This window comes from Amia ocellicauda, chromosome 18 (genome assembly GCF_036373705.1).
Source record: "Amia ocellicauda isolate fAmiCal2 chromosome 18, fAmiCal2.hap1, whole genome shotgun sequence".
Taxonomy (NCBI): domain Eukaryota; kingdom Metazoa; phylum Chordata; class Actinopteri; order Amiiformes; family Amiidae; genus Amia; species Amia ocellicauda.
Window position 1 is genome coordinate 1694578 of NC_089867.1, and position 18963 is coordinate 1713540.

At 36.5% G+C, this 18963-nt stretch overlaps 2 protein-coding genes across 16 annotated transcripts in view; both read left to right on the forward strand.

Moving 5' to 3' along the window:
• ubr5 (ubiquitin protein ligase E3 component n-recognin 5) overlaps positions 1-4536 on the forward strand; it is a 94067-nt gene extending 89531 nt beyond the window's left edge. For 12 of the 15 annotated variants that reach the window (XM_066690911.1, XM_066690918.1, XM_066690915.1 and 9 more), the window contains 10 exons: positions 132-276; positions 413-543; positions 643-703; positions 1168-1346; positions 1490-1574; positions 1667-1822; positions 2634-2747; positions 3049-3193; positions 3522-3607; positions 3781-4536. In XM_066690911.1, the coding sequence (XP_066547008.1) occupies positions 132-276; positions 413-543; positions 643-703; positions 1168-1346; positions 1490-1574; positions 1667-1822; positions 2634-2747; positions 3049-3193; positions 3522-3607; positions 3781-3993 (1315 nt within the window). In that variant the 3' untranslated portion in view covers positions 3994-4536. The remainder of the gene's footprint in view (positions 1-131; positions 277-412; positions 544-642; positions 704-1167; positions 1347-1489; positions 1575-1666; positions 1823-2633; positions 2748-3048; positions 3194-3521; positions 3608-3780) is intronic. The other 3 variants (XM_066690913.1, XM_066690924.1, XM_066690925.1) reach the window with 1 other exon arrangement.
• Positions 4537-9665: 5129 nt separating this feature from the next.
• rrm2b (ribonucleotide reductase M2 b) lies at positions 9666-17853 on the forward strand. The gene is made up of 9 exons (XM_066690885.1): positions 9666-9778; positions 10518-10673; positions 11032-11148; positions 13513-13646; positions 14014-14108; positions 14639-14772; positions 15230-15334; positions 17323-17436; positions 17589-17853. Exons 1-9 carry the CDS (start codon positions 9737-9739, stop codon positions 17739-17741), a joined length of 1050 nt encoding a protein of 349 aa, XP_066546982.1. The 5' UTR covers positions 9666-9736; the 3' UTR covers positions 17742-17853.
• Positions 17854-18963: the final 1110 nt, after the last annotated feature.

Sequence of the window (18963 nt, forward strand, 5' to 3'; positions counted from 1 at the left end):
TGTTGAAATTGGTGTCTAATTCTATAAATTGCATAGCTTTGGAAACTGAATATTTTTAAGGTCTGGATTATTGGGGGGGGGTCTTTGTTAAATCCTCCCATACACCAGTCTCTTTTTCTTTTGTTTATTAGGGACTCCAGAAGGCAGCTCTCAATAGACACCAGACCCTTCAGACCAGCATCAGAAGGCAACCCCAGTGATGAACCTGACCCTTTGCCAGCCCACAGACAGGCTCTGGGAGAGAGGCTGTACCCACGAGTGCAGGCCATGCAGCCGGTACAATTAGCACACAAGGACTTCCCAGTCATGCATTCATATTGATTGGCTCCTTGACTAGAGAGCCTTATTCTTTTTCACCACTTTCTCTTCATGCTTGAATTATTGTAATTTTTTTTTTCTTTTTCTAATAAAGGCATTTGCCAGCAAAATCACAGGAATGCTTTTAGAGCTTTCTCCAGCACAGCTCTTGTTGCTTTTAGCCAGTGAAGATTCATTGCGGGCCCGTGTAGAAGAGGCGATGGAGCTCATTATTGCCCATGGAAGGTGGGACACTTCATATTTCAAGTGTTAATATTCAAGATAAATTATTAACCGGTTCTCATCGAAACCATTTATTAACTTCAATATGTGTTGTTTTTATAGAGAAAATGGTGCAGACAGTATATTGGATCTTGGACTGTTAGATTCATCAGATAAGTCACAGGTAAGTGTTTGTGTTTATGCATAAGGTTGCATGATTTGTTTGGTTGTAAAGGAAACTGCCTTGTTGATTTGCAAAGGTTAATTCCTGTGAGTTCAGTTAACATCTATATCAGGTTTGACTGTTGTGAAATATGAAATGGATTAGCATGAATGCTCACCAAATGCTCCCCACAGTCTCCCAGTGTGAAAGCAATGTTATAATTGACAGTGCAACAAAAGGTAAACTGCCTGGCTTAACTAAAATATACCCGTAATCTGTACAGAACTTTCCATCAGAATAAGTGAAATTAATTAATGCAAAATGGCAACATTAATATTACACTTGCGAGTGAATTTTGGTGTGAAAGAGCCCTTAGTGTGATAGTTGATAGTAATATTTTTTTTTATACATTGTTTGACTGGGGGGGTACACTTCTTGGGTGATGAGTGGAGAACACATTGTCAAGACTTTCTTCTTGTTGGCAGCAGGAAAACAGGAAGCGGCATGGCTCTAGTCGCAGTGTGGTGGACATGGAGTTGGATGACCCTGATGATGGGGACGACAACGCTCCTCTGTTCTATCAGCCTGGGAAGAGGGGCTTCTACTCTCCCCGACCAGGCAAGAACACAGAGGCGCGACTAAACTGTTTTCGTAACATCGGCAGGTATGGATCCTCCTGGGCTCTATTGATTTTGTATTTAATTTTAAGGCTGTGAAACTACATAACCCTAGGGGAAGATAAAAAAAGCATTTCTTCAAAACTGTACATTTCAGATTAATTTGTATTTTGTTTCCTTCTTCCAACAGAATTCTTGGGTTGTGCCTCCTGCAGAATGAATTATGTCCAATTACATTAAATAGACATGTTATCAAGGTCTTACTTGGTAGAAAGGTAACCTTTTAATTTATTTTATTAATCCCACCAACTCACTTCTCTTTTTCCAAGCTGGACAGTTTTTCTAACTTTTTTTCCTGGCTGTTTAGGTGAACTGGCATGATTTTGCATTCTTTGATCCTGTAATGTACGAGAGTTTGCGACAACTGATTCTGGCCTCTCAGAGTGCTGACGCGGAGGCTGTCTTTGCAGCTATGGATCTGGCCTTTGCTATTGACCTCTGTAAAGAGGAAGGAGGCGGACAGGTATAAAACATTCTGTACTCAGCAGCATTCTTAGTTTAAATTATAGAGCATGATTTATTTAATTGTTTGATGGGGCACGGACATAAACTTAATGTTTACGGAGCTTTATTGTTAAGATCAATAAAGACACAATAATACCTTCTGAAAAACAAACTGCGGGGTCAGTAGTGCTTCCTGAAAATCTGAATACTCACTACAACCCAGATTGATGCAAAAGGAAAAAAAATAATGTTCTACCATCTCAGAACTTTAAAGATATTCAACCCCCAAATATAGGTAGTTTGGATCTGCAAACCCTACTGTTAGATTCTGTTCCAGGGTTTAATGTTTACTGTTAATCAGAAATAGACAAATAAACAAAAAACAAACCTATGCAAAAATATGCAAAACTGAAGTGGAATTTCTTTTTCCCAGTTCAACACAAAAAGATGCGATATTTCTTAATTACATGGATGATGAAAGATGTTTCTTTATATGAACAAATTGACAGAGTATGAAACATGCATGTATGGTTAAATGTATTCTCAAAATATAATGCATCGCATTACAGGATCTTTGCATCGTAATATGCATCATATCGGACCATCATCAATGATTCTCGCACCTATTAAGCAGATATTACAATCAGTGATGAAAATGTGAGAATATATTTGACTATTAACCAGGAGTAGATGTTTGTATACATTTAGTTTTTCATTTCATTTCTCCTTCTATTAAGAAAAAAAAAAAAAAGATAATGACTATACAGAAATGCTGAGCTTTGCAGGTGGAGCATGTGCCTCTTCTTACAACTGAATTGTTTGTTTTTTAGGTGGAACTTGTATCCGGTGGTGTAAATATACCAGTTACTCCTCTGAATGTATACGAGTATGTCAGAAAATATGCAGAACACCGGATGTTAGTTGTGGCAGAGCAGCCTCTACATGTAAGTACTATTAAGTATCAGGATTAAATGGCAGGATTGTGCTCCTGTCAGTTGATGAGGTTAAGTTTGAGGCATCACAAAAATAGCAGTTATATGCACTGTAAAGTGAGAATTGACCTGATGCGGCTAAAGAAACACCTGTGATGCCATGGAATAAGACCTTTTAATTCTTTCAGGTTGACAAAAAATGTTAAAAGCCCCATTGGATAGCATATATTTTAATAACATTTTAGGTTTGGTACTTTAAAAGTGAAATTAAGCTGGGGGTTGAATAATAATCTGTTCTGCATCATGCATTCAGGCAATGAGGAAAGGCCTTCTGGATGTGCTACCCAAGAACTCTCTTGAAGATCTTACTGCTGAAGATTTCAGGCTTCTTGTAAATGGCTGTGGAGAAGTCAACGTGCAGATGCTCATTAGCTTCACTTCCTTCAATGACGAATCAGGTATATAAACTTTCCTCAAAAGTAAGAGCAATTTTTTGTAGTTGGAAAGAGGTAAAAGGGTTGTTTTGCTAAAGATCAATTCTGTGTATTTTAATAGTGGAACCTATTTTTAATTATCAGAAATCCAAGCCAACTCTGAGTGCTATTATAAGAGATTGAGAGATCCACTTAAATTTTCTAGTAGCATCTATATAGACCAATAAGATTCAGGTGATCTCATATTTGAGAACCACAAATGGCATTTCACTTTCCTTTAGATAACACGTGTGTATATTATAAGAAAGTTTTTACTTTTAACTTATCACCTTATAAACTTGATCTTCAATAGGAGAAAATGCAGAGAAATTGTTGCAGTTTAAGCGCTGGTTCTGGTCCATTGTGGAGAAGATGAGCATGACTGAGAGACAAGACCTGGTATGTTCCTTTCTAGTCTAAAAATTGTTGATGCAGCTTTGTCAGAGTTTGCAAGATAATGGAATGGTAAAAGTGTGTCCTTGCTGTCTTGAACTCTGTTTTGCCTTACAAGTGGATTTTTTCTATAAAAAATATATATATTTAGACCACATTTGTTTTTATTTGAAATGCAGGTTTACTTTTGGACATCAAGCCCGTCTTTGCCCGCCAGTGAAGAGGGTTTCCAGCCCATGCCATCCATCACAATACGGCCTCCTGATGACCAGCATCTGCCAACTGCAAACACCTGCATCTCCCGCCTCTACGTGCCACTATATTCCTCCAAACAGATTCTGAAACAAAAACTCTTACTAGCCATCAAGACCAAGAATTTTGGTTTTGTGTAGAATATAACAAGTGTTTATTGTTGTGTAATATTACTAGTTCCAGTTTTGTAGATTTATTTTTTATTTGTCTATACAATTTTATTAAATGAAATGCTGTCACATCCCTGGCGGTAACTTTTTTTTGTTTCCTGAAAACATACATTCCTGCATGGGTTTGTAAGGTTAAAGCCCACAGCTCTTGGCTCTACCAGCTTTGACTGTAATCTCCCAGGTATTTGGCTAGGCAGTGAACTGTTAGCCTAACCCCAGCCAAAGATGACAGCAGAAATATGTAATTGTTACACTGTGATTATGATTTATTTTATTTTATTTTTTGCCCTGAACGGAATACTTAATGTCACTGAAACTTCACTGCTGCCTTTGTGGAAAGTCTAAAAAAAATAAAAAAATAAAATAATCTTGTATAGAGGGAGTAGGGAATTTCAAAATAAACTTGAGGATGCAAAATGTTCTTTGTTTTTGTTACAAAGTTGACTTCCGAGTGCGATTGCTACACTATATTAACAAAAGTGTAAATTCACTCATTAAACTGCATTGATTTTACATCACATTTTTTGTTTGTTTTTTTAAGTTCTGCCTATAATTATAAAAACCTAAAATAAAAAATAATTTAAAAACTGGCACTTGTCATTGATGCTAATATCAGGTTGCTATTCTGTGGTCTGGCATTTTGGAACAAGTTGCAGCAGAGTGGATTCTGACAATGAATATGAACGGCAACATCTTCAGACAGTCACTGCAGGTGAAACAACTGTTATTGTTGTCGTACCATGTCACTGAGCATTGAATGTTATTGGAAAACCATAAGAAAAAAAAAATGTAATTGGTATTAAGCGGGGAAAGTCAAGCTGGCCAGATTTAAGAGATCCGAGAAATCCTTTTGAACCTGACTCCCAGAAAGCAACACTTGGTCTCCAGTCAAGCCTCAACTCAAGTAAGTAATCTCACTATTTTGATTGAGTAGTTTAATCCCAGAATACCTTTGTTTCTCTTATGTTTAATAAGGGAATGGAAAAAGGCAATACATTTTAACAGATCAGCATTCCAGAGTAATATCTGCAAGTAAACTGGCCTTAAATGCAGTTAGTTATGTTTGAAATATTAAATGTTCTGCAAACTAAGTGCAGAATTCTTTATAAAGGCAGGACACTGGAGAAAGATGGTGCATGATCTGTGGTAGTATTTAGACACTTATGTAAAATATATTTAAGGTGTGAACCAAGAATTGGAGGGACTTTTATAGATATAATTGAAATTATAATCTAACCTGTTACTTTGTCTAGTTTTGTAACAATTTATGTCGGTGGACTATATGTAATCCACCATATTTTATTATATTTGAGTGCAAAGGTTACATACCAGCAGTGCATGAAAATAAATATAAATCACTAAAGCAATATAGCAAATAAGATGCAGCATCAGTACTCTATTAGGTAGAAAGCACATTGTAACATCTGGGAAGAGTTTTTCTTAATCATAGTGGACACTATTGCACTGGTAGGTTATGGTAGCAAATTTAATAAAATGGGTAACTGAGTTTCTAAAGAAAGGCAGGGATTTGCATTGGTCTGAAAGGGGTCAAGATTTTTTGATTAGCAAGGTAACCAATTTCTGAAAGTACATTATATTGTACATTTTCACCAGTCATTTTTGCATGTGATCCTTCACTCTGTGACCTGGGTGATCTTTTCATTTACATTGCATTCAAGTGAAAAAATGTTCTCCTGTTGAGACCATTCAATTGTTTGACTTATGAGTGTTGGTATGTTGTGAATTAACTGATAACGAACCATAAACCACTGCTTAACAGTCTGGGGCCAAAAGGTGGAATATCTCGGCTCTTTTAATTTTAGCAACATCCACTATAAAATCACAGCTATAGCAGTAGTATACCAACCATAGGGATTTTTGTTTCTTCCAACACCTCATTTTATTTGTGATTTACCCAGTAGAAATATAATGCTAACCTCGAGCAGATAGATTTGATTGGAAATATGAAACCATTATCACAAGTCTAACCCTAATACTTGTAGAGTTCCTTATAAAATTCCAATGATAACAGTAGTTATCAAACCTTGTTTAAACCCATTACAATAAAGATCTGTAAAGTTATTTGGATTTTTACAAAATCATCTTTAAAATAGTGTCCTGAAAAAGGGATGTTTCTTTTTTGCTGAGTTTATTATTTATTTTATATATATATATATATATATATATATATATATATACACACTCACCTAAAGGATTATTAGGTACACCTGTTCAATTTCTCATTAATGCAATTATCTAACCAACCAATCACATGGCAGTTGCTTCAATGCATTTAGGGGTGTGGTCCTGGTCAAGACAATCTCCTGAACTCCAAACTGAATGTCTGAATGGGAAAGAAAGGTGATTTAAGCAATTTTGAGCGTGGCATGGTTGTTGGTGCCAGACGGGCCGGTCTGAGTATTTTGCAATCTGCTCAGTTACTGGGATTTTCACGCACAACCATTTCTAGGGTTTACAAAGAATGGTGTGAAAAGGGAAAAACATCCAGTATGCGGCAGTCCTGTGGGCGAAAATGCCTTGTTGATGCTAGAGGTCAGAGGAGAATGGACCGACTGATTCAAGCTGATAGAAGAGCAACTTTGACTGAAATAACCACTCGTTACAACCGAGGTATGCAGCAAAGCATTTGTGAAGCCACAACACGTACAACTTTGAGGGGGATGGGCTACAACAGCAGAAGACCCCACCGGGTACCACTCATCTCCACTACAAATAGGAAAAAGAGGCTACAATTTGCACAAGCTCACCAAAATTGGACAGTTGAAGACTGGAAAAATGTTCCCTGGTCTGATGAGTCTCAGTTTCTGTTGAGACATTCAGATGGTAGAGTCAGAATTTGGCGTAAACAGAATGAGAACATGGATCCATCATGCCTTGTTACCACTGTGCAGGCTGGTGGTGGTGGTGGTGTAATGGTGTGGGGGATGTTTTCTTGGCACACTTTAGGCCCCTTAGTGCCAATTGGGCATCGTTTAAATGCCACGGCCTACCTGAGCATTGTTTCTGACCATGTCCATCCCTTTATGACCACCATGTACCCATCCTCTGATGGCTACTTCCAGCAGGATAATGCACCATGTCACAAAGGTCGAATCATTTCAAATTGGTTTCTTGAACATGACAATGAGTTCACTGTACTAAACTGGCCCCCACAGTCACCAGATCTCAACCCAATAGAGCATCTTTGGGATGTGGTGGAACGGGAGCTTCGTGCCCTGGATGTGCATCCCACAAATCTCCATCAACTGCAAGATGCTATCCTATCAATATGGGCCAACATTTCTAAAGAATGCTTTCAGCACCTTGTTGAATCAATGCCATGTAGAATTAAGGCAGTTCTGAAGGCGAAAGGGGGTCAAACACAGTATTAGTATGGTGTTCCTAATAATCCTTTAGGTGAGTGTATGTATATATATATATATATATATATATTACATTTAATATTAATTATCAACACGTAGAGGATTATTCGCCTGCAGTTTTGCACAGACCTCCATGCTTTCTGATAATCTGATCCAATTTTGAAAATCTTGCATCTAAAAAGGACTGCTATTAGTTGTATCTATAACAACTATAACATCTCTTATAAAGGAGCCCTAAGAAAATATAGGACATATAATTATATATCAGTCCTAAATGTATTAACAAAAACATGTTTCTCTTTATAATTTAGCTATACAATCAAATTGTGTTGGCTACTTCCCATATGACAGTGTGTGGGTTTCATCTGAATGCATGATCTGTAAGCTGATCAGTGCCAAATAATATTGTAGGGTTGTGCCAAAATGTCATGATGAATAGATCAGTCTCTGAACCAGGGCCCTTATCACTGTGCATACAAATTTTCATCTGACATGTGACATACCGTGATTTCATCTGAAATCATCCTACTGTGATGCTCCACATTCAAACCACAATCAGGCATATTTATTCTGATATATTTCATACTGTCTGGTTCTGATGTGAAGAATTATCATTTATTGGGGGTGGTTGAGGGCAAATTGCACACTGATAAGATTTTTAATGACATATCCAATAAATTACAGTGCTTAAAATAACCAGACATCTTCCAAAAATACTGGACAGGGGGTCAAAGCAGATGCGTCCCAAGGGGGGTTTCCCTACTGACCAAACCCCTTTTTAATATACTGAAAAATAGAATAGATAAAATCACTGGATTTATCTCTGCAAAACCTGTTCCCCAATTCATGCGATCAGTCAGCAGTTACCCTTGATCTATAAGTACATCATGTGTGGGGTTTGGTCAAAATTTTAGTCCGAAAACTATGGGTCATTGTCGGTGGTTAAATAATGGACAAAAAAAACAAAACAAAAAAAACAGAATAAACAAAGGATCCTGATCCTATTCCTAATCATCAAAACATTTTGGATTTTTTTCCATTGAGTAATATGGAAATCATTCATTACCATTTAAAGTTCCTGTACAGTTTTCTTTCTCACTTGTTTCTGACATAGTCTTGATCCCGGTCAGATATGCCAAGAGATGGTTCTAGATCGGGTTTCCAGAGGTCTAATTTCCAAAATCTTTGAGAGAGCGACTGGGTTTGCCTGGGGATAACATGGCCCCTGAAACTGGTAATATGGTTTTGTCTTACCTTTTGTTAGTGCAGAAGAAACATATCTATATTTGATCTTTGTTTTTAATATTCTGTCCATCTGCAGGCTTAATTTGTTTTTAAACAAATACATTTGCGAGTGTGTAAGTGTGTATTCCTTCATTAGACAGCCTGATGACCTACCCAACTGTGTCTCTACTCTAGCAGAGTGTGGCTCAGGCCAGACCAGCAGCTGAGATCTGCATCAAACATTCAAACATTCCCCTGCTGCACTACTGTCTGGAAATCAGAAAGTGTTTCTCAGTAAGCTACATTTTACATAACAGTCAACAACCACAAGTAGTTGGTGTTACAACTCCACCTTGGAGAAATCCTTTACCAGCTGTCATTGGCCTTCCCTATGGTTTCAAGGAAGCACTGAATTCAATTAATATTGTCATAAATAGTTCAAGACATTGACCATCACCTACCGTTGTCTGGACCAGACTGCGTAGAGCTACCTTCAGTGCCTCATCTCTCGTACATCCCCTCCAGACGTCTCCGGTCTTCCTGCACCAGAAGATTAACCCTGACTCCTCTCCACTCCCCTTCCTCCAGAGCCGCTCCTCTTCATCCCTGGTCCCTAAGTGGTGGAATGACCTTCCCACTGAAGTCAAGACAGCAGAGTCCCTGACCTCATTCCTAGCTACTATTCTAGGATGTAGGACTTGTATTATTTACTGTATATTTCCTATACACTTGTGTAAGTTGGAATTTGTAAATTGCATTATGCTTTGAACTGTACTGTATTTTTGTACTTTGTATTGCTCTTATGTTTTGTAAGTCGCTATGGCTAAGGTCGTCTGCCCAGTTAGATGGCTCCACTCCACTCCAATTCATGAATGAAAATTAAAAATGACTTAAGTTATACTGCAGAGGAGTTTAAGGAAATATATAATACAATCATGCAATCATGCATATACAATAAGAACTGTAGTGAATGTAAAAATACAGAAATTGTACGAGGGAGGCGCTGTGTATCTCCCACTATATGTAGCTGCCGTCTGCGCACAGACGTGAATAGCTGACAGGACGACGCACACTGCAGCAGCTTCAGCTGGGCAGTTTTTACGAATATGCAACATCCCGGCACGCATTCGGGTTGCAAAGTTAACCGGGTGAGAGAAAACAACCTTATTAGCATCTGCAACAAAAACATATAAGCAAAAAATATAAAATATTGTTTTAAGAGAAATGCGTTAACCGATCATGTAGATGTATTTGTGCTTCTGATATCTATTCGACTCTAGTTTCATTACTGTAGTTTATTAATTATACGCGTTTTATATGTTTGACAAATAAAGCAATATGATAAGTTAGATGCTTAAAACAATCCTTTCCTGCTGCAAATCCTGACGAATATTATATCCGTCGTCCATTGTTTAAAACGTAAGCAACATGAATACGTCATCAACATGCGCTGGTATTGGTCACATAACCGTGTAAATGAAAAAATGTAATACATAAATAAAGGGACAGATGACAAATATAAAAAAAGAATCATAACATGACTTATTTAGGATTTTAATTTCTTGGTTTTAACTTTCCTTAACGTTCCTTTATTAAACGGCTGTTTCTCGTTAAGACGCACAGACCTAATCCTAATTCTTATTTTTCCAAGTTGAATAGTGAAACCAGATTGGTTCAAAATATTGTTAAACCGACTTGATCTTGATCAAATATAGAATTCCGAAAACGACAACCTGTAATTATTTATTACATGTGATCAGTCAAAAACTTAAAGCTGCTGAATGCACAATCAAAAATATATATAGTCTATCCACCTGTCGTTTGTTTTTTTAAAAGAGCACTGCTTTATAAAATGATGTGATTTAAACAATGTTTCTTATTACCTAGAATGGGAGCCCAGAATATGAAGAAAGCAGGGCAGAAGGAGAAATTGAGCCTCTCCTCAGAGAAAACCCACACCGCTTTGTCATTTTCCCTATTCAGTATCCTGACATTTGGAAGATGTACAAGCAGGCTCAGGCCTCATTCTGGACTGTCGAAGAGGTCAGTTCTGCTGTTGCTGCAAATGGTCTAGAAAGCCATGTCAAGTTTGGGAAAGGAATGTTGTCTGAGATTGTCTAGGGTTTGTCCTTTCACAACAAAGGTTTGTGCATGATCATTAAATCTTGTGCACTGTGCAGTTCACCAACACTGGCCAGGACATTCTTTAAATGAGCAGGTATTGCAATTAGAGGTTGCTTATGAGTTAACGATCCTTCTTGTTTGGGTGTGATTTTAATTAGTGTTTAAAATACCTTTTGCACAATAAGCCAACACAGTGTGTGTAATGTTCTATTAGAATGTTTTGACAACTATGTGTTAGTAATGCATTTATCTTTTTTTTTTTTATCAATCTGTACAGGTTGATTTATCCAAGGACCTTGCTCACTGGGATAGGTTGAAACCAGAAGAAAAACATTTTATCTCTCATGTCTTGGCTTTTTTTGCTGCCAGTGATGGAATTGTCAATGAGAACCTTGTAAGCTCTGCTAGACAAGTACACTTTTATGATGGCAGTTGTATAATGAAAGAGATGAACATGACAAAAGCAAAACATGTGTAGCAAATAATTATACCAAAGGAAGAAATATGAGAGATTTAAGACAGTTACTCCACACTAATATACTCGACAAAAAAAGAAACATCCTCTCATTGCTGCTTTTATTTTCAGTAAACTTAACATGTGTAAATATTTGTATGAACATAAAAAGATGGGGGCCGGATCTAGGCAAACGTCTGTCTTGCCCACCCTATCAGAATTTAGGCAAAGTCAGTATTAATCTTTTATTTCTTACGATGTGTGCATTGGTTAAAAGCAATCTGAGGCGGGCTGTGTGTTGAGAAGTTTGAGGGAGGGCTGTAGACTGCCCCAACCAATCAAAAAATAGCACCAGAAAATCGCAGTATTTTCTATGTTTTTATTGTCTGAAAGCAACTGCACTCCAGATTCACGACTCGCCTTCAGTAGCAACACGAGCGATGACATTAAAAGCAGCAGTATTTGCGCGCAATGAGAGATTGCTGGTGCCTGTAAGGAAGTCTGTTAGCGGCCACTGTTGTTTCACAAACTCCATCTTCCCCAGCTCCCGATTCAGAAATAAACCCGTCTCCCTCCACCTCAGCCCCCCAAAATCACGATGCCGGTGGCAGCGAAACACTGGACCTAAATTTAAACGCACCGTCCCAGCCAATATTAATTAGCTCCGCCAAACTTGCAGTCCATATCACGGTCATTTAATGCTGGATGATACCGTTCGAGTCCATGGCTTGAATACAGCGTTATGCCGGACTCATGCTTCTGTAGCACCAAAAAACACAATAATCTATAAAATGACAAAAAAAAAAAAATCTGTCTGTCTGTCTGTCTGTGTGTCTGTCTATCTATCTATCTATCTATCTATCTATCTATCTATAAGTATGATTATGATCACAGTGAACATTCAAATCTGCGTTGGCGCTGCCGCTGATCCAGAGAGAGCAGTTGTCATGTGAAACAGTTTCACAAATAGTCTTTTCAACCAGACAGTATCATTTTTTCTGTGTTACAATAATTCAAATTATCACAGACTACAGGGATAAAAGTTTATAGTTCAGATATAAACACTGATGTCTACAGTAGTGATCAAAATAGAGTATATATCCTCTTGGAAGTAACTTGACGATTCAAAGTACCATTTGTATCAATTACACTTTTACATCAACTGTTACTGTTAAAAGTGACTGTTAAAAAAGTATTTGTCATTGAATTATTAATTTGTTCAAAAACACTGATTTATCCAGTCACGAAACCAGTGAAGTCTTTATGAGAGAGTCATTGAATCATTCATTCAACCCGATTAAAAAAAAAAAAAAAATATATATATATATATATATATTCTTAAATAGACTGCAGCAATTAACATTTTGTCAGAAACTCTAGTAAATGACATGTTTTGTTTAGTTGTCTATTCAGAATAATGGGAGAATCATGATCTGTATTAAACAAAAATAATAATCTCAATTTATGCCCACAATTGCCCACCCAGGATATCTGCCAGCCCATCCTTTCATAGCTGGCAAGAACCGGGCTTGCAGGCAGTTGTTGTTTCCATCCTGTACCTGTCCCGTGGGTGTGATATTCGGATGTACTGATCCTGCGCAGGTATTGTTACATGTGGTCTGCCACTGCAAGGACGATCAGCTGTCCTTCCTGTCTTCCTGTAGCGCTGTATTAGGCGTCTCACAGTACGGACATTGCAATTTATTGCCCTGACCACATCTGAAGTCCTCATGCCTCCTTGCAGCATGCCTAAGGCACGTTCACGCAGATGAGCAGGGACCCTGGGCATCATTCTTTTGGTGTTTTTCAGAGTCAGTAGAAAGGTCTCTTTAGTGTCCTACATTTTATAACTTTAATTGACTACTGTCTGTAAGCTGTTGGTGTCTTAATGACCGTTCCACAGGTGCATGTTTATTAATTTTTTATGGTTCATTGAACAAGCATGGAAAACTGGAAATTGTTTAAACCCTTTACAATAAAGATCTGTAAAGCTATTTGGATTTTTACAAATTTATCTTTAAAATACAGTGTCCTGAAAAAGGGATGTTTCTTTTTTTGCTGAGTTTATAATAAAGAATCTGATCATTAATCATTAATTATTCTTAATTATATAATGCAATGCCATATACACATGCATACAGTATGAGTCTTGTAGTACATAGAATATTCTAGTGGGAATACAGCTGGGTCTTCTTAAATTATACTTGTTTAGTTTATTATACTGAACTTTATTGGTTAATGCAGGTGGTTCTTGTGGAAGTGATGTTTGCAAATATGTAGTAAAGTGGTTTCCTTCATTCTCAGGTACAGAGATTTAGCCAGGAGGTCCAGGTTCCTGAGGCTCGCTGCTTCTATGGCTTTCAGATTCTCATTGAGAATGTGCACTCAGAGATGTACAGCATGCTCATAAACACATACATTAGGGACTTAAAGGAAAGGTAAGCTAATGTAATTTTGAAGGTTGTTATATCTAACTAATAAAACAATAATTTTGTATTGATTTAACTACACAGAAATAGTTCTAATTCAAAGAGTCTTTTGTCACTGTAAGTAGCACTGTGTAAACATATATTAATTTTAATAAAAGGGTATTATATCTGCTCTAAGAAACTTGTTCCTATTACCAAGATTAATCTGAATTGGGGTTTTTTTCCATTTAAGATGTTCATGTATTTTTAAAAATGTACCAAAATTTGCTCTCTAAAAAATGAGTTACAGTAAATGCAAAATGTGTCTTCGCGTGTAAATACAATAATATATTTTTGTTGTGCAAAATACATCATATGTATATTTGTCTGTCTTTAGAGAACATTTGTTTAATGCAGTTCAGACCATGCCTTGTGTGAAAAAAAAAGCAGACTGGGCTTTACAGTGGATCTCTGACAACAAATCCACATTTGGTAAGCTTTGATTAAAACACAAAACAGTGGATAACCGTATGTACTGATATAGACAGGTCTACATGTATGATGTCAAAGCTTGAGTTCATTGTGTTATAATGAAATATGAGGAGGTAAGTTTCTATTAATTCTTACAAGAATCTCAGTATTTCTCATAGTGAGCAATGATCTATATTGTACGTCTTCAACAATTAAAGTAATGAAACTTTACTTTAAAAAAGCAGGCATAAGTTTCCAACCTTATGCTTACTGTCAGTGTCAAGAAATGTTTTGCCATTTAGTCCAAATAATGCATCCAAGTGTAACATTACAAAAAGAGAAATAACAAAATAAAATAACCTCATCAAATTTCCTACTGATTTAATTCCACAAACAAAATGTAAATTAGCAGAAAGAGTGAACTTAGATCAGCTGAATTCATACCAGAGAACCATTACCTGGGATCAGCAAGCCAACAAAAAAATAAATAATGAATTCATATTGTCCGTTCATTGAATTTAATTTGTCTTAATGATAATATTTTTCTGCAGGTGAAAGGCTAGTGGCATTTGCTGCAGTAGAGGGAATATTTTTCTCTGGCTCTTTTGCTGCCATATATTGGTTGAAAAAGAGGGGTCTCATGCCTGGACTCACCTACTCTAATGAGCTTATCAGCAGAGATGAGGTACAACAAAATACTTGTGGCCCCTTGTCTTTGTTACCTTTATATAAATTACTGAAAGCTAATTTAAGAATATAACTGTACACAGAAATTTAGTTTATTTTCTCAGGTTTAAGTAAGTTTACAAATGAGAGGAGGCCATTCGACCCATCGTGCTTGTTTGTTGTCCATTAATACCTAAGTGATCCAAGGATCCTATCCAGTCTATTTTTAAGTTTTCCCAAATTTTCAGCTTCAACCACATTGCTGGGGAGTTTGTTACAGATTGTCACAACTCACTGTGTGAAGAAGTGTCTCCTGTTTTCTGTCTTGAATGCCTTGAAGCCCAATTTCCATTTGTGTCCCCGGGTCGTGTGTCCCTGCAGATCTGGAAAAGCTACTCTGGTTTGATGTGGTCGATTAAAGTTTTCATATAGTGCATGATCCATGAAAGTATTTAACAGTGTGTGTTTCCTACCAGGGACTGCACTGTAATTTTGCCTGCCTGATGTACAACAACCTTGTAAGGAAGTCTTCAGAGGAAAGAGTGAAAGAGATCATCACCAAAGCTGTCAGTATTGAGCAGGTAATTAGAAAGACGGCCAGGATGAGGGTTGACAAGGAAAACAGCCCCCTTTTTAATAATGCCAGATGAACCACAAACCTTGAACACAAAAAATGACAATAAAGTGGTTTAATTTCAAGCAGAAAGCAGGTATTCTTCTGGTGACACTACAGGATAGGTCCTACTATTGTTTAGCATGTGACAGACATATAAAATCATTTTTAGAGAGTTGAGATTTGTATATTTCTTATCAAAGAACTGATGCAGCTGATTCATATTTTTGATTTCACTATTAATGGGAGAACACTTATTAGGAAATGTTGACTTCAAAATGAGGCACAAGAAATTATACATGCGCTCATACACGATTGATTCAAATTGAAATCTAAATGTAAACCAGCAAATACTAATTATAAGCAGCTGATCAAAATGAATATGAGGGATTAATCAATTGCCTAGCCTGGAGCATGCAAGGACATTAATTCACAATTCTCAGAGAGGTTAGAAGGCCTAGAATAAATGAATATGATACCAAGAGCTTTTATTACTAGATTTCTAACCACAACAAGCACACACACATTTACATTTCTAGATCTATCTTGAAAACTTAAATAAAGGATTCTATTTTTAAGAAAAACATATGTTTGTGTAAAAGGTTATATGAGATATATATTACAAAATCTGATCATTTTTGATACTATATTTTCATCTCCAGGGTGCTAGTAATTGCAGATTTTTTAAAAGTCTGGATTTTTAGGTAGACGTTCTTAGATATTATAGGACAGGAGGATTATGCTTGGAATAATGACTGTTATTACCAATAAGTCAATATAGTTGGCAGAAATTATGAATTGCCATAAAACTGAAGGATAAAAGCCACTCTATAGAGAACATCACATGTTCAGTCACTTAGTTTACATAATGACATGTGAATGATGGATATTAGTTTTTGTTAAATGGTTTGTTGAATATAAAACACAATTCAATCAAGTTTGTAATGCTGATTAAGTTTGGAGAAAGTCTGGAAAGGCTTACAAAATAAAATAACACTATGTTGTCAAGCATGGATGTGGTAATCTTCTATTGATCTGTTTTTCCTCCAACTGCATGGGAATTGTTGTTTAAAACCAGAAATATTGGTCAGTCATCTGAAGCCTTCAGATGTAAAACTTTTATTTAAAATATAACTGGACATTCCAACACAACAATGATCCAGAGCAAACATCAAACTCAAGAAACCATAGCCAAGCTTGTAGAATGGCTTACACTCTTACAATAAATGGTACAATATAGAACCAAACAGGGTTCTGTATGATGATATTTGTGAAACACACTTTTCACCCACAAACATTTAAAAAATGTATTGGTTTAATTGTGCCCCACTTTTAATTACTTATTTTTATGTTATTATTTTTGTATATAAAGCAGTACTGTATACGCTTTAACTCAAAGCAACTACTGTATGAAATGAGTAAATGAGAAACACAAAAAGGTGCGGAATAAAGGACATTTAACGGTATATGGAAATTCAGATTTGTACTGTACCCAATTTGACAACTATAAGCATGGACAGACATGTTATTTTGGAAGCACTGCAGCCTCTCAGTAAATGCTAAGTAAGCTGTATATCTGTTGTTAAGTGCACTGTCAATGCATGACTCTTTGCTGGTGAGCCTACAGAACATGTAGGCTACAGTAAGATATAAGGGATAGCTTAGCCCATGAACTAGCGTACACGTCACTTTTCATGTGTCACATGTCATATATTTCAGTGGGGAGAGGTAAACATTTGAAGAAGGCTGTCATTGACAAAAAGAGAAGAGTGCCAATCAATACAGAGATTGTTAATTAGGGAGAGTAGGTGATAAAGGAAAAGCAACTTCTAAATGAAAAAGTAAACATGCTGTACATCCAAAGAAATTAGGCCCATATAGGTGCTCCCCACTCACAGTCTCCTGTTGTGCCTCAGGGATGAATTTCTTAAAATCTCACCAATTCTGTCTTTGAAGGAGTTTCTAACGGAGGCTTTACCTGTGAAGCTGATTGGGATGAACTGCGCATTAATGAGGCAGTACATTGAGTTTGTTGCTGACCGGCTACTGACAGATCTGGGGTTGTCAAAGGTGAACCATTTTAGTTAAAGGTTTACACTTACTTACAGTGTTTGTGTCTGTTAGTTTTTTTTTACGAGAAATCCATTTCAGTCTGAAACGCAATTCACACAAAAGATGAATCATGACTGGGTATGTGTTTTGTGTTTACTCATCCTTTCCAGGTGTTTCAAGCAGAAAATCCTTTTGACTTCATGGAATCAATTTCCCTGGAGGGGAAAACCAATTTTTTTGAGAAGCGAGTGGCTGAGTACCAGCGGCTGGGAGTAATGTCAAACACAATGGACTGTCATTTTACATTGGACGCCGACTTTTAATATTTCCTTTGGGTCATTTTTATTATTGTTTATTTATTTTTAGTCTTGATTTTGTTATTCTGTTCATTGTTACTGTGTTTTATTTTTCTTAATAAAAATCACTGTAACATCACTTGGTTCCCTATTTCACATTTCTTCACATACAAAGCAGTTACATCTTCAAGAAGACCCTACAAATGCCTGGTAACATAATTATGAATGAACATTTCAATATAATGCAATGTTGGTACCATATGATGTCATTCACATTTTCCTTTGTCAGAGTTATGATTCATTATTATTATTATTCCAGTCACATTATTGTAAAGCGAGCAAAGTTGTACATACATTTGTATTATATTTAAGGACATTCTTGGACAAGGTATCTTACATGGTCAACTTGATTTTTAACCGTTTCAGTAAGGGTTGAATATTGTATGATGTACTTAGAATTAATCAGTACATTTGATGTTGATCAGCTGTATTTTTGTGCATGTGTACACAGTTATGGTATGTAAAGTTTTAAGTACCTTATGTACCATCTGTCATCTTATTTAACAGTTTCTTCTTTTATTCTTTACTGACTCCATACATTAATTATTGTTAATTTACTCTATACCTACTCACCTGTCAACTGGTATATTAGTTGTATGGTCTCGGTATCAGTACGTCCGTCGATGGCGGGTTACTTGTTTTTGCTAAATAAAATGTAATCATTTTAATTTCGGAGTGTTAGAGGAGTGTGCCACTTTTCTTTGATACTTTTTTCCTTGGCTAGCGCCTCCGTTAATTTTGTGTGTGCGTCTTCCTTTAAATGTATATGTAAAGTTTTAATACAAAGTGTTTGCCAGATTTTTTTAAATATAATTTATAAATAAATAAAATGGTATCACAATTAGCGATTCAACACTGAGAGAAAGTGGTGTTGATCTGTTGATTTTTTTGTTCTGTGATTTTTGCATTAGGCCTATTGAAAGAAAGCTTAGGGTTAATGCTAAACAATGTCAAAAAACACATTAAACACATTAAAATGGTAATCTAATATCAGTGAAGAAAAAATACTTTGATTGAGTTGCAGTTTGACCAGTTTCAGGTTTTAGCAGCAGCAGGCTGGTGAAGCAGAAAAACACTTTTATGTTGATAAATGCATGCCTGCATAAGCGTAGGTTTAGTCGTGGACGGTGTGGGGACACATCCCCCCCAATCTTGAGAGAACATTTAATAGTCCCCCCCCAATAATATG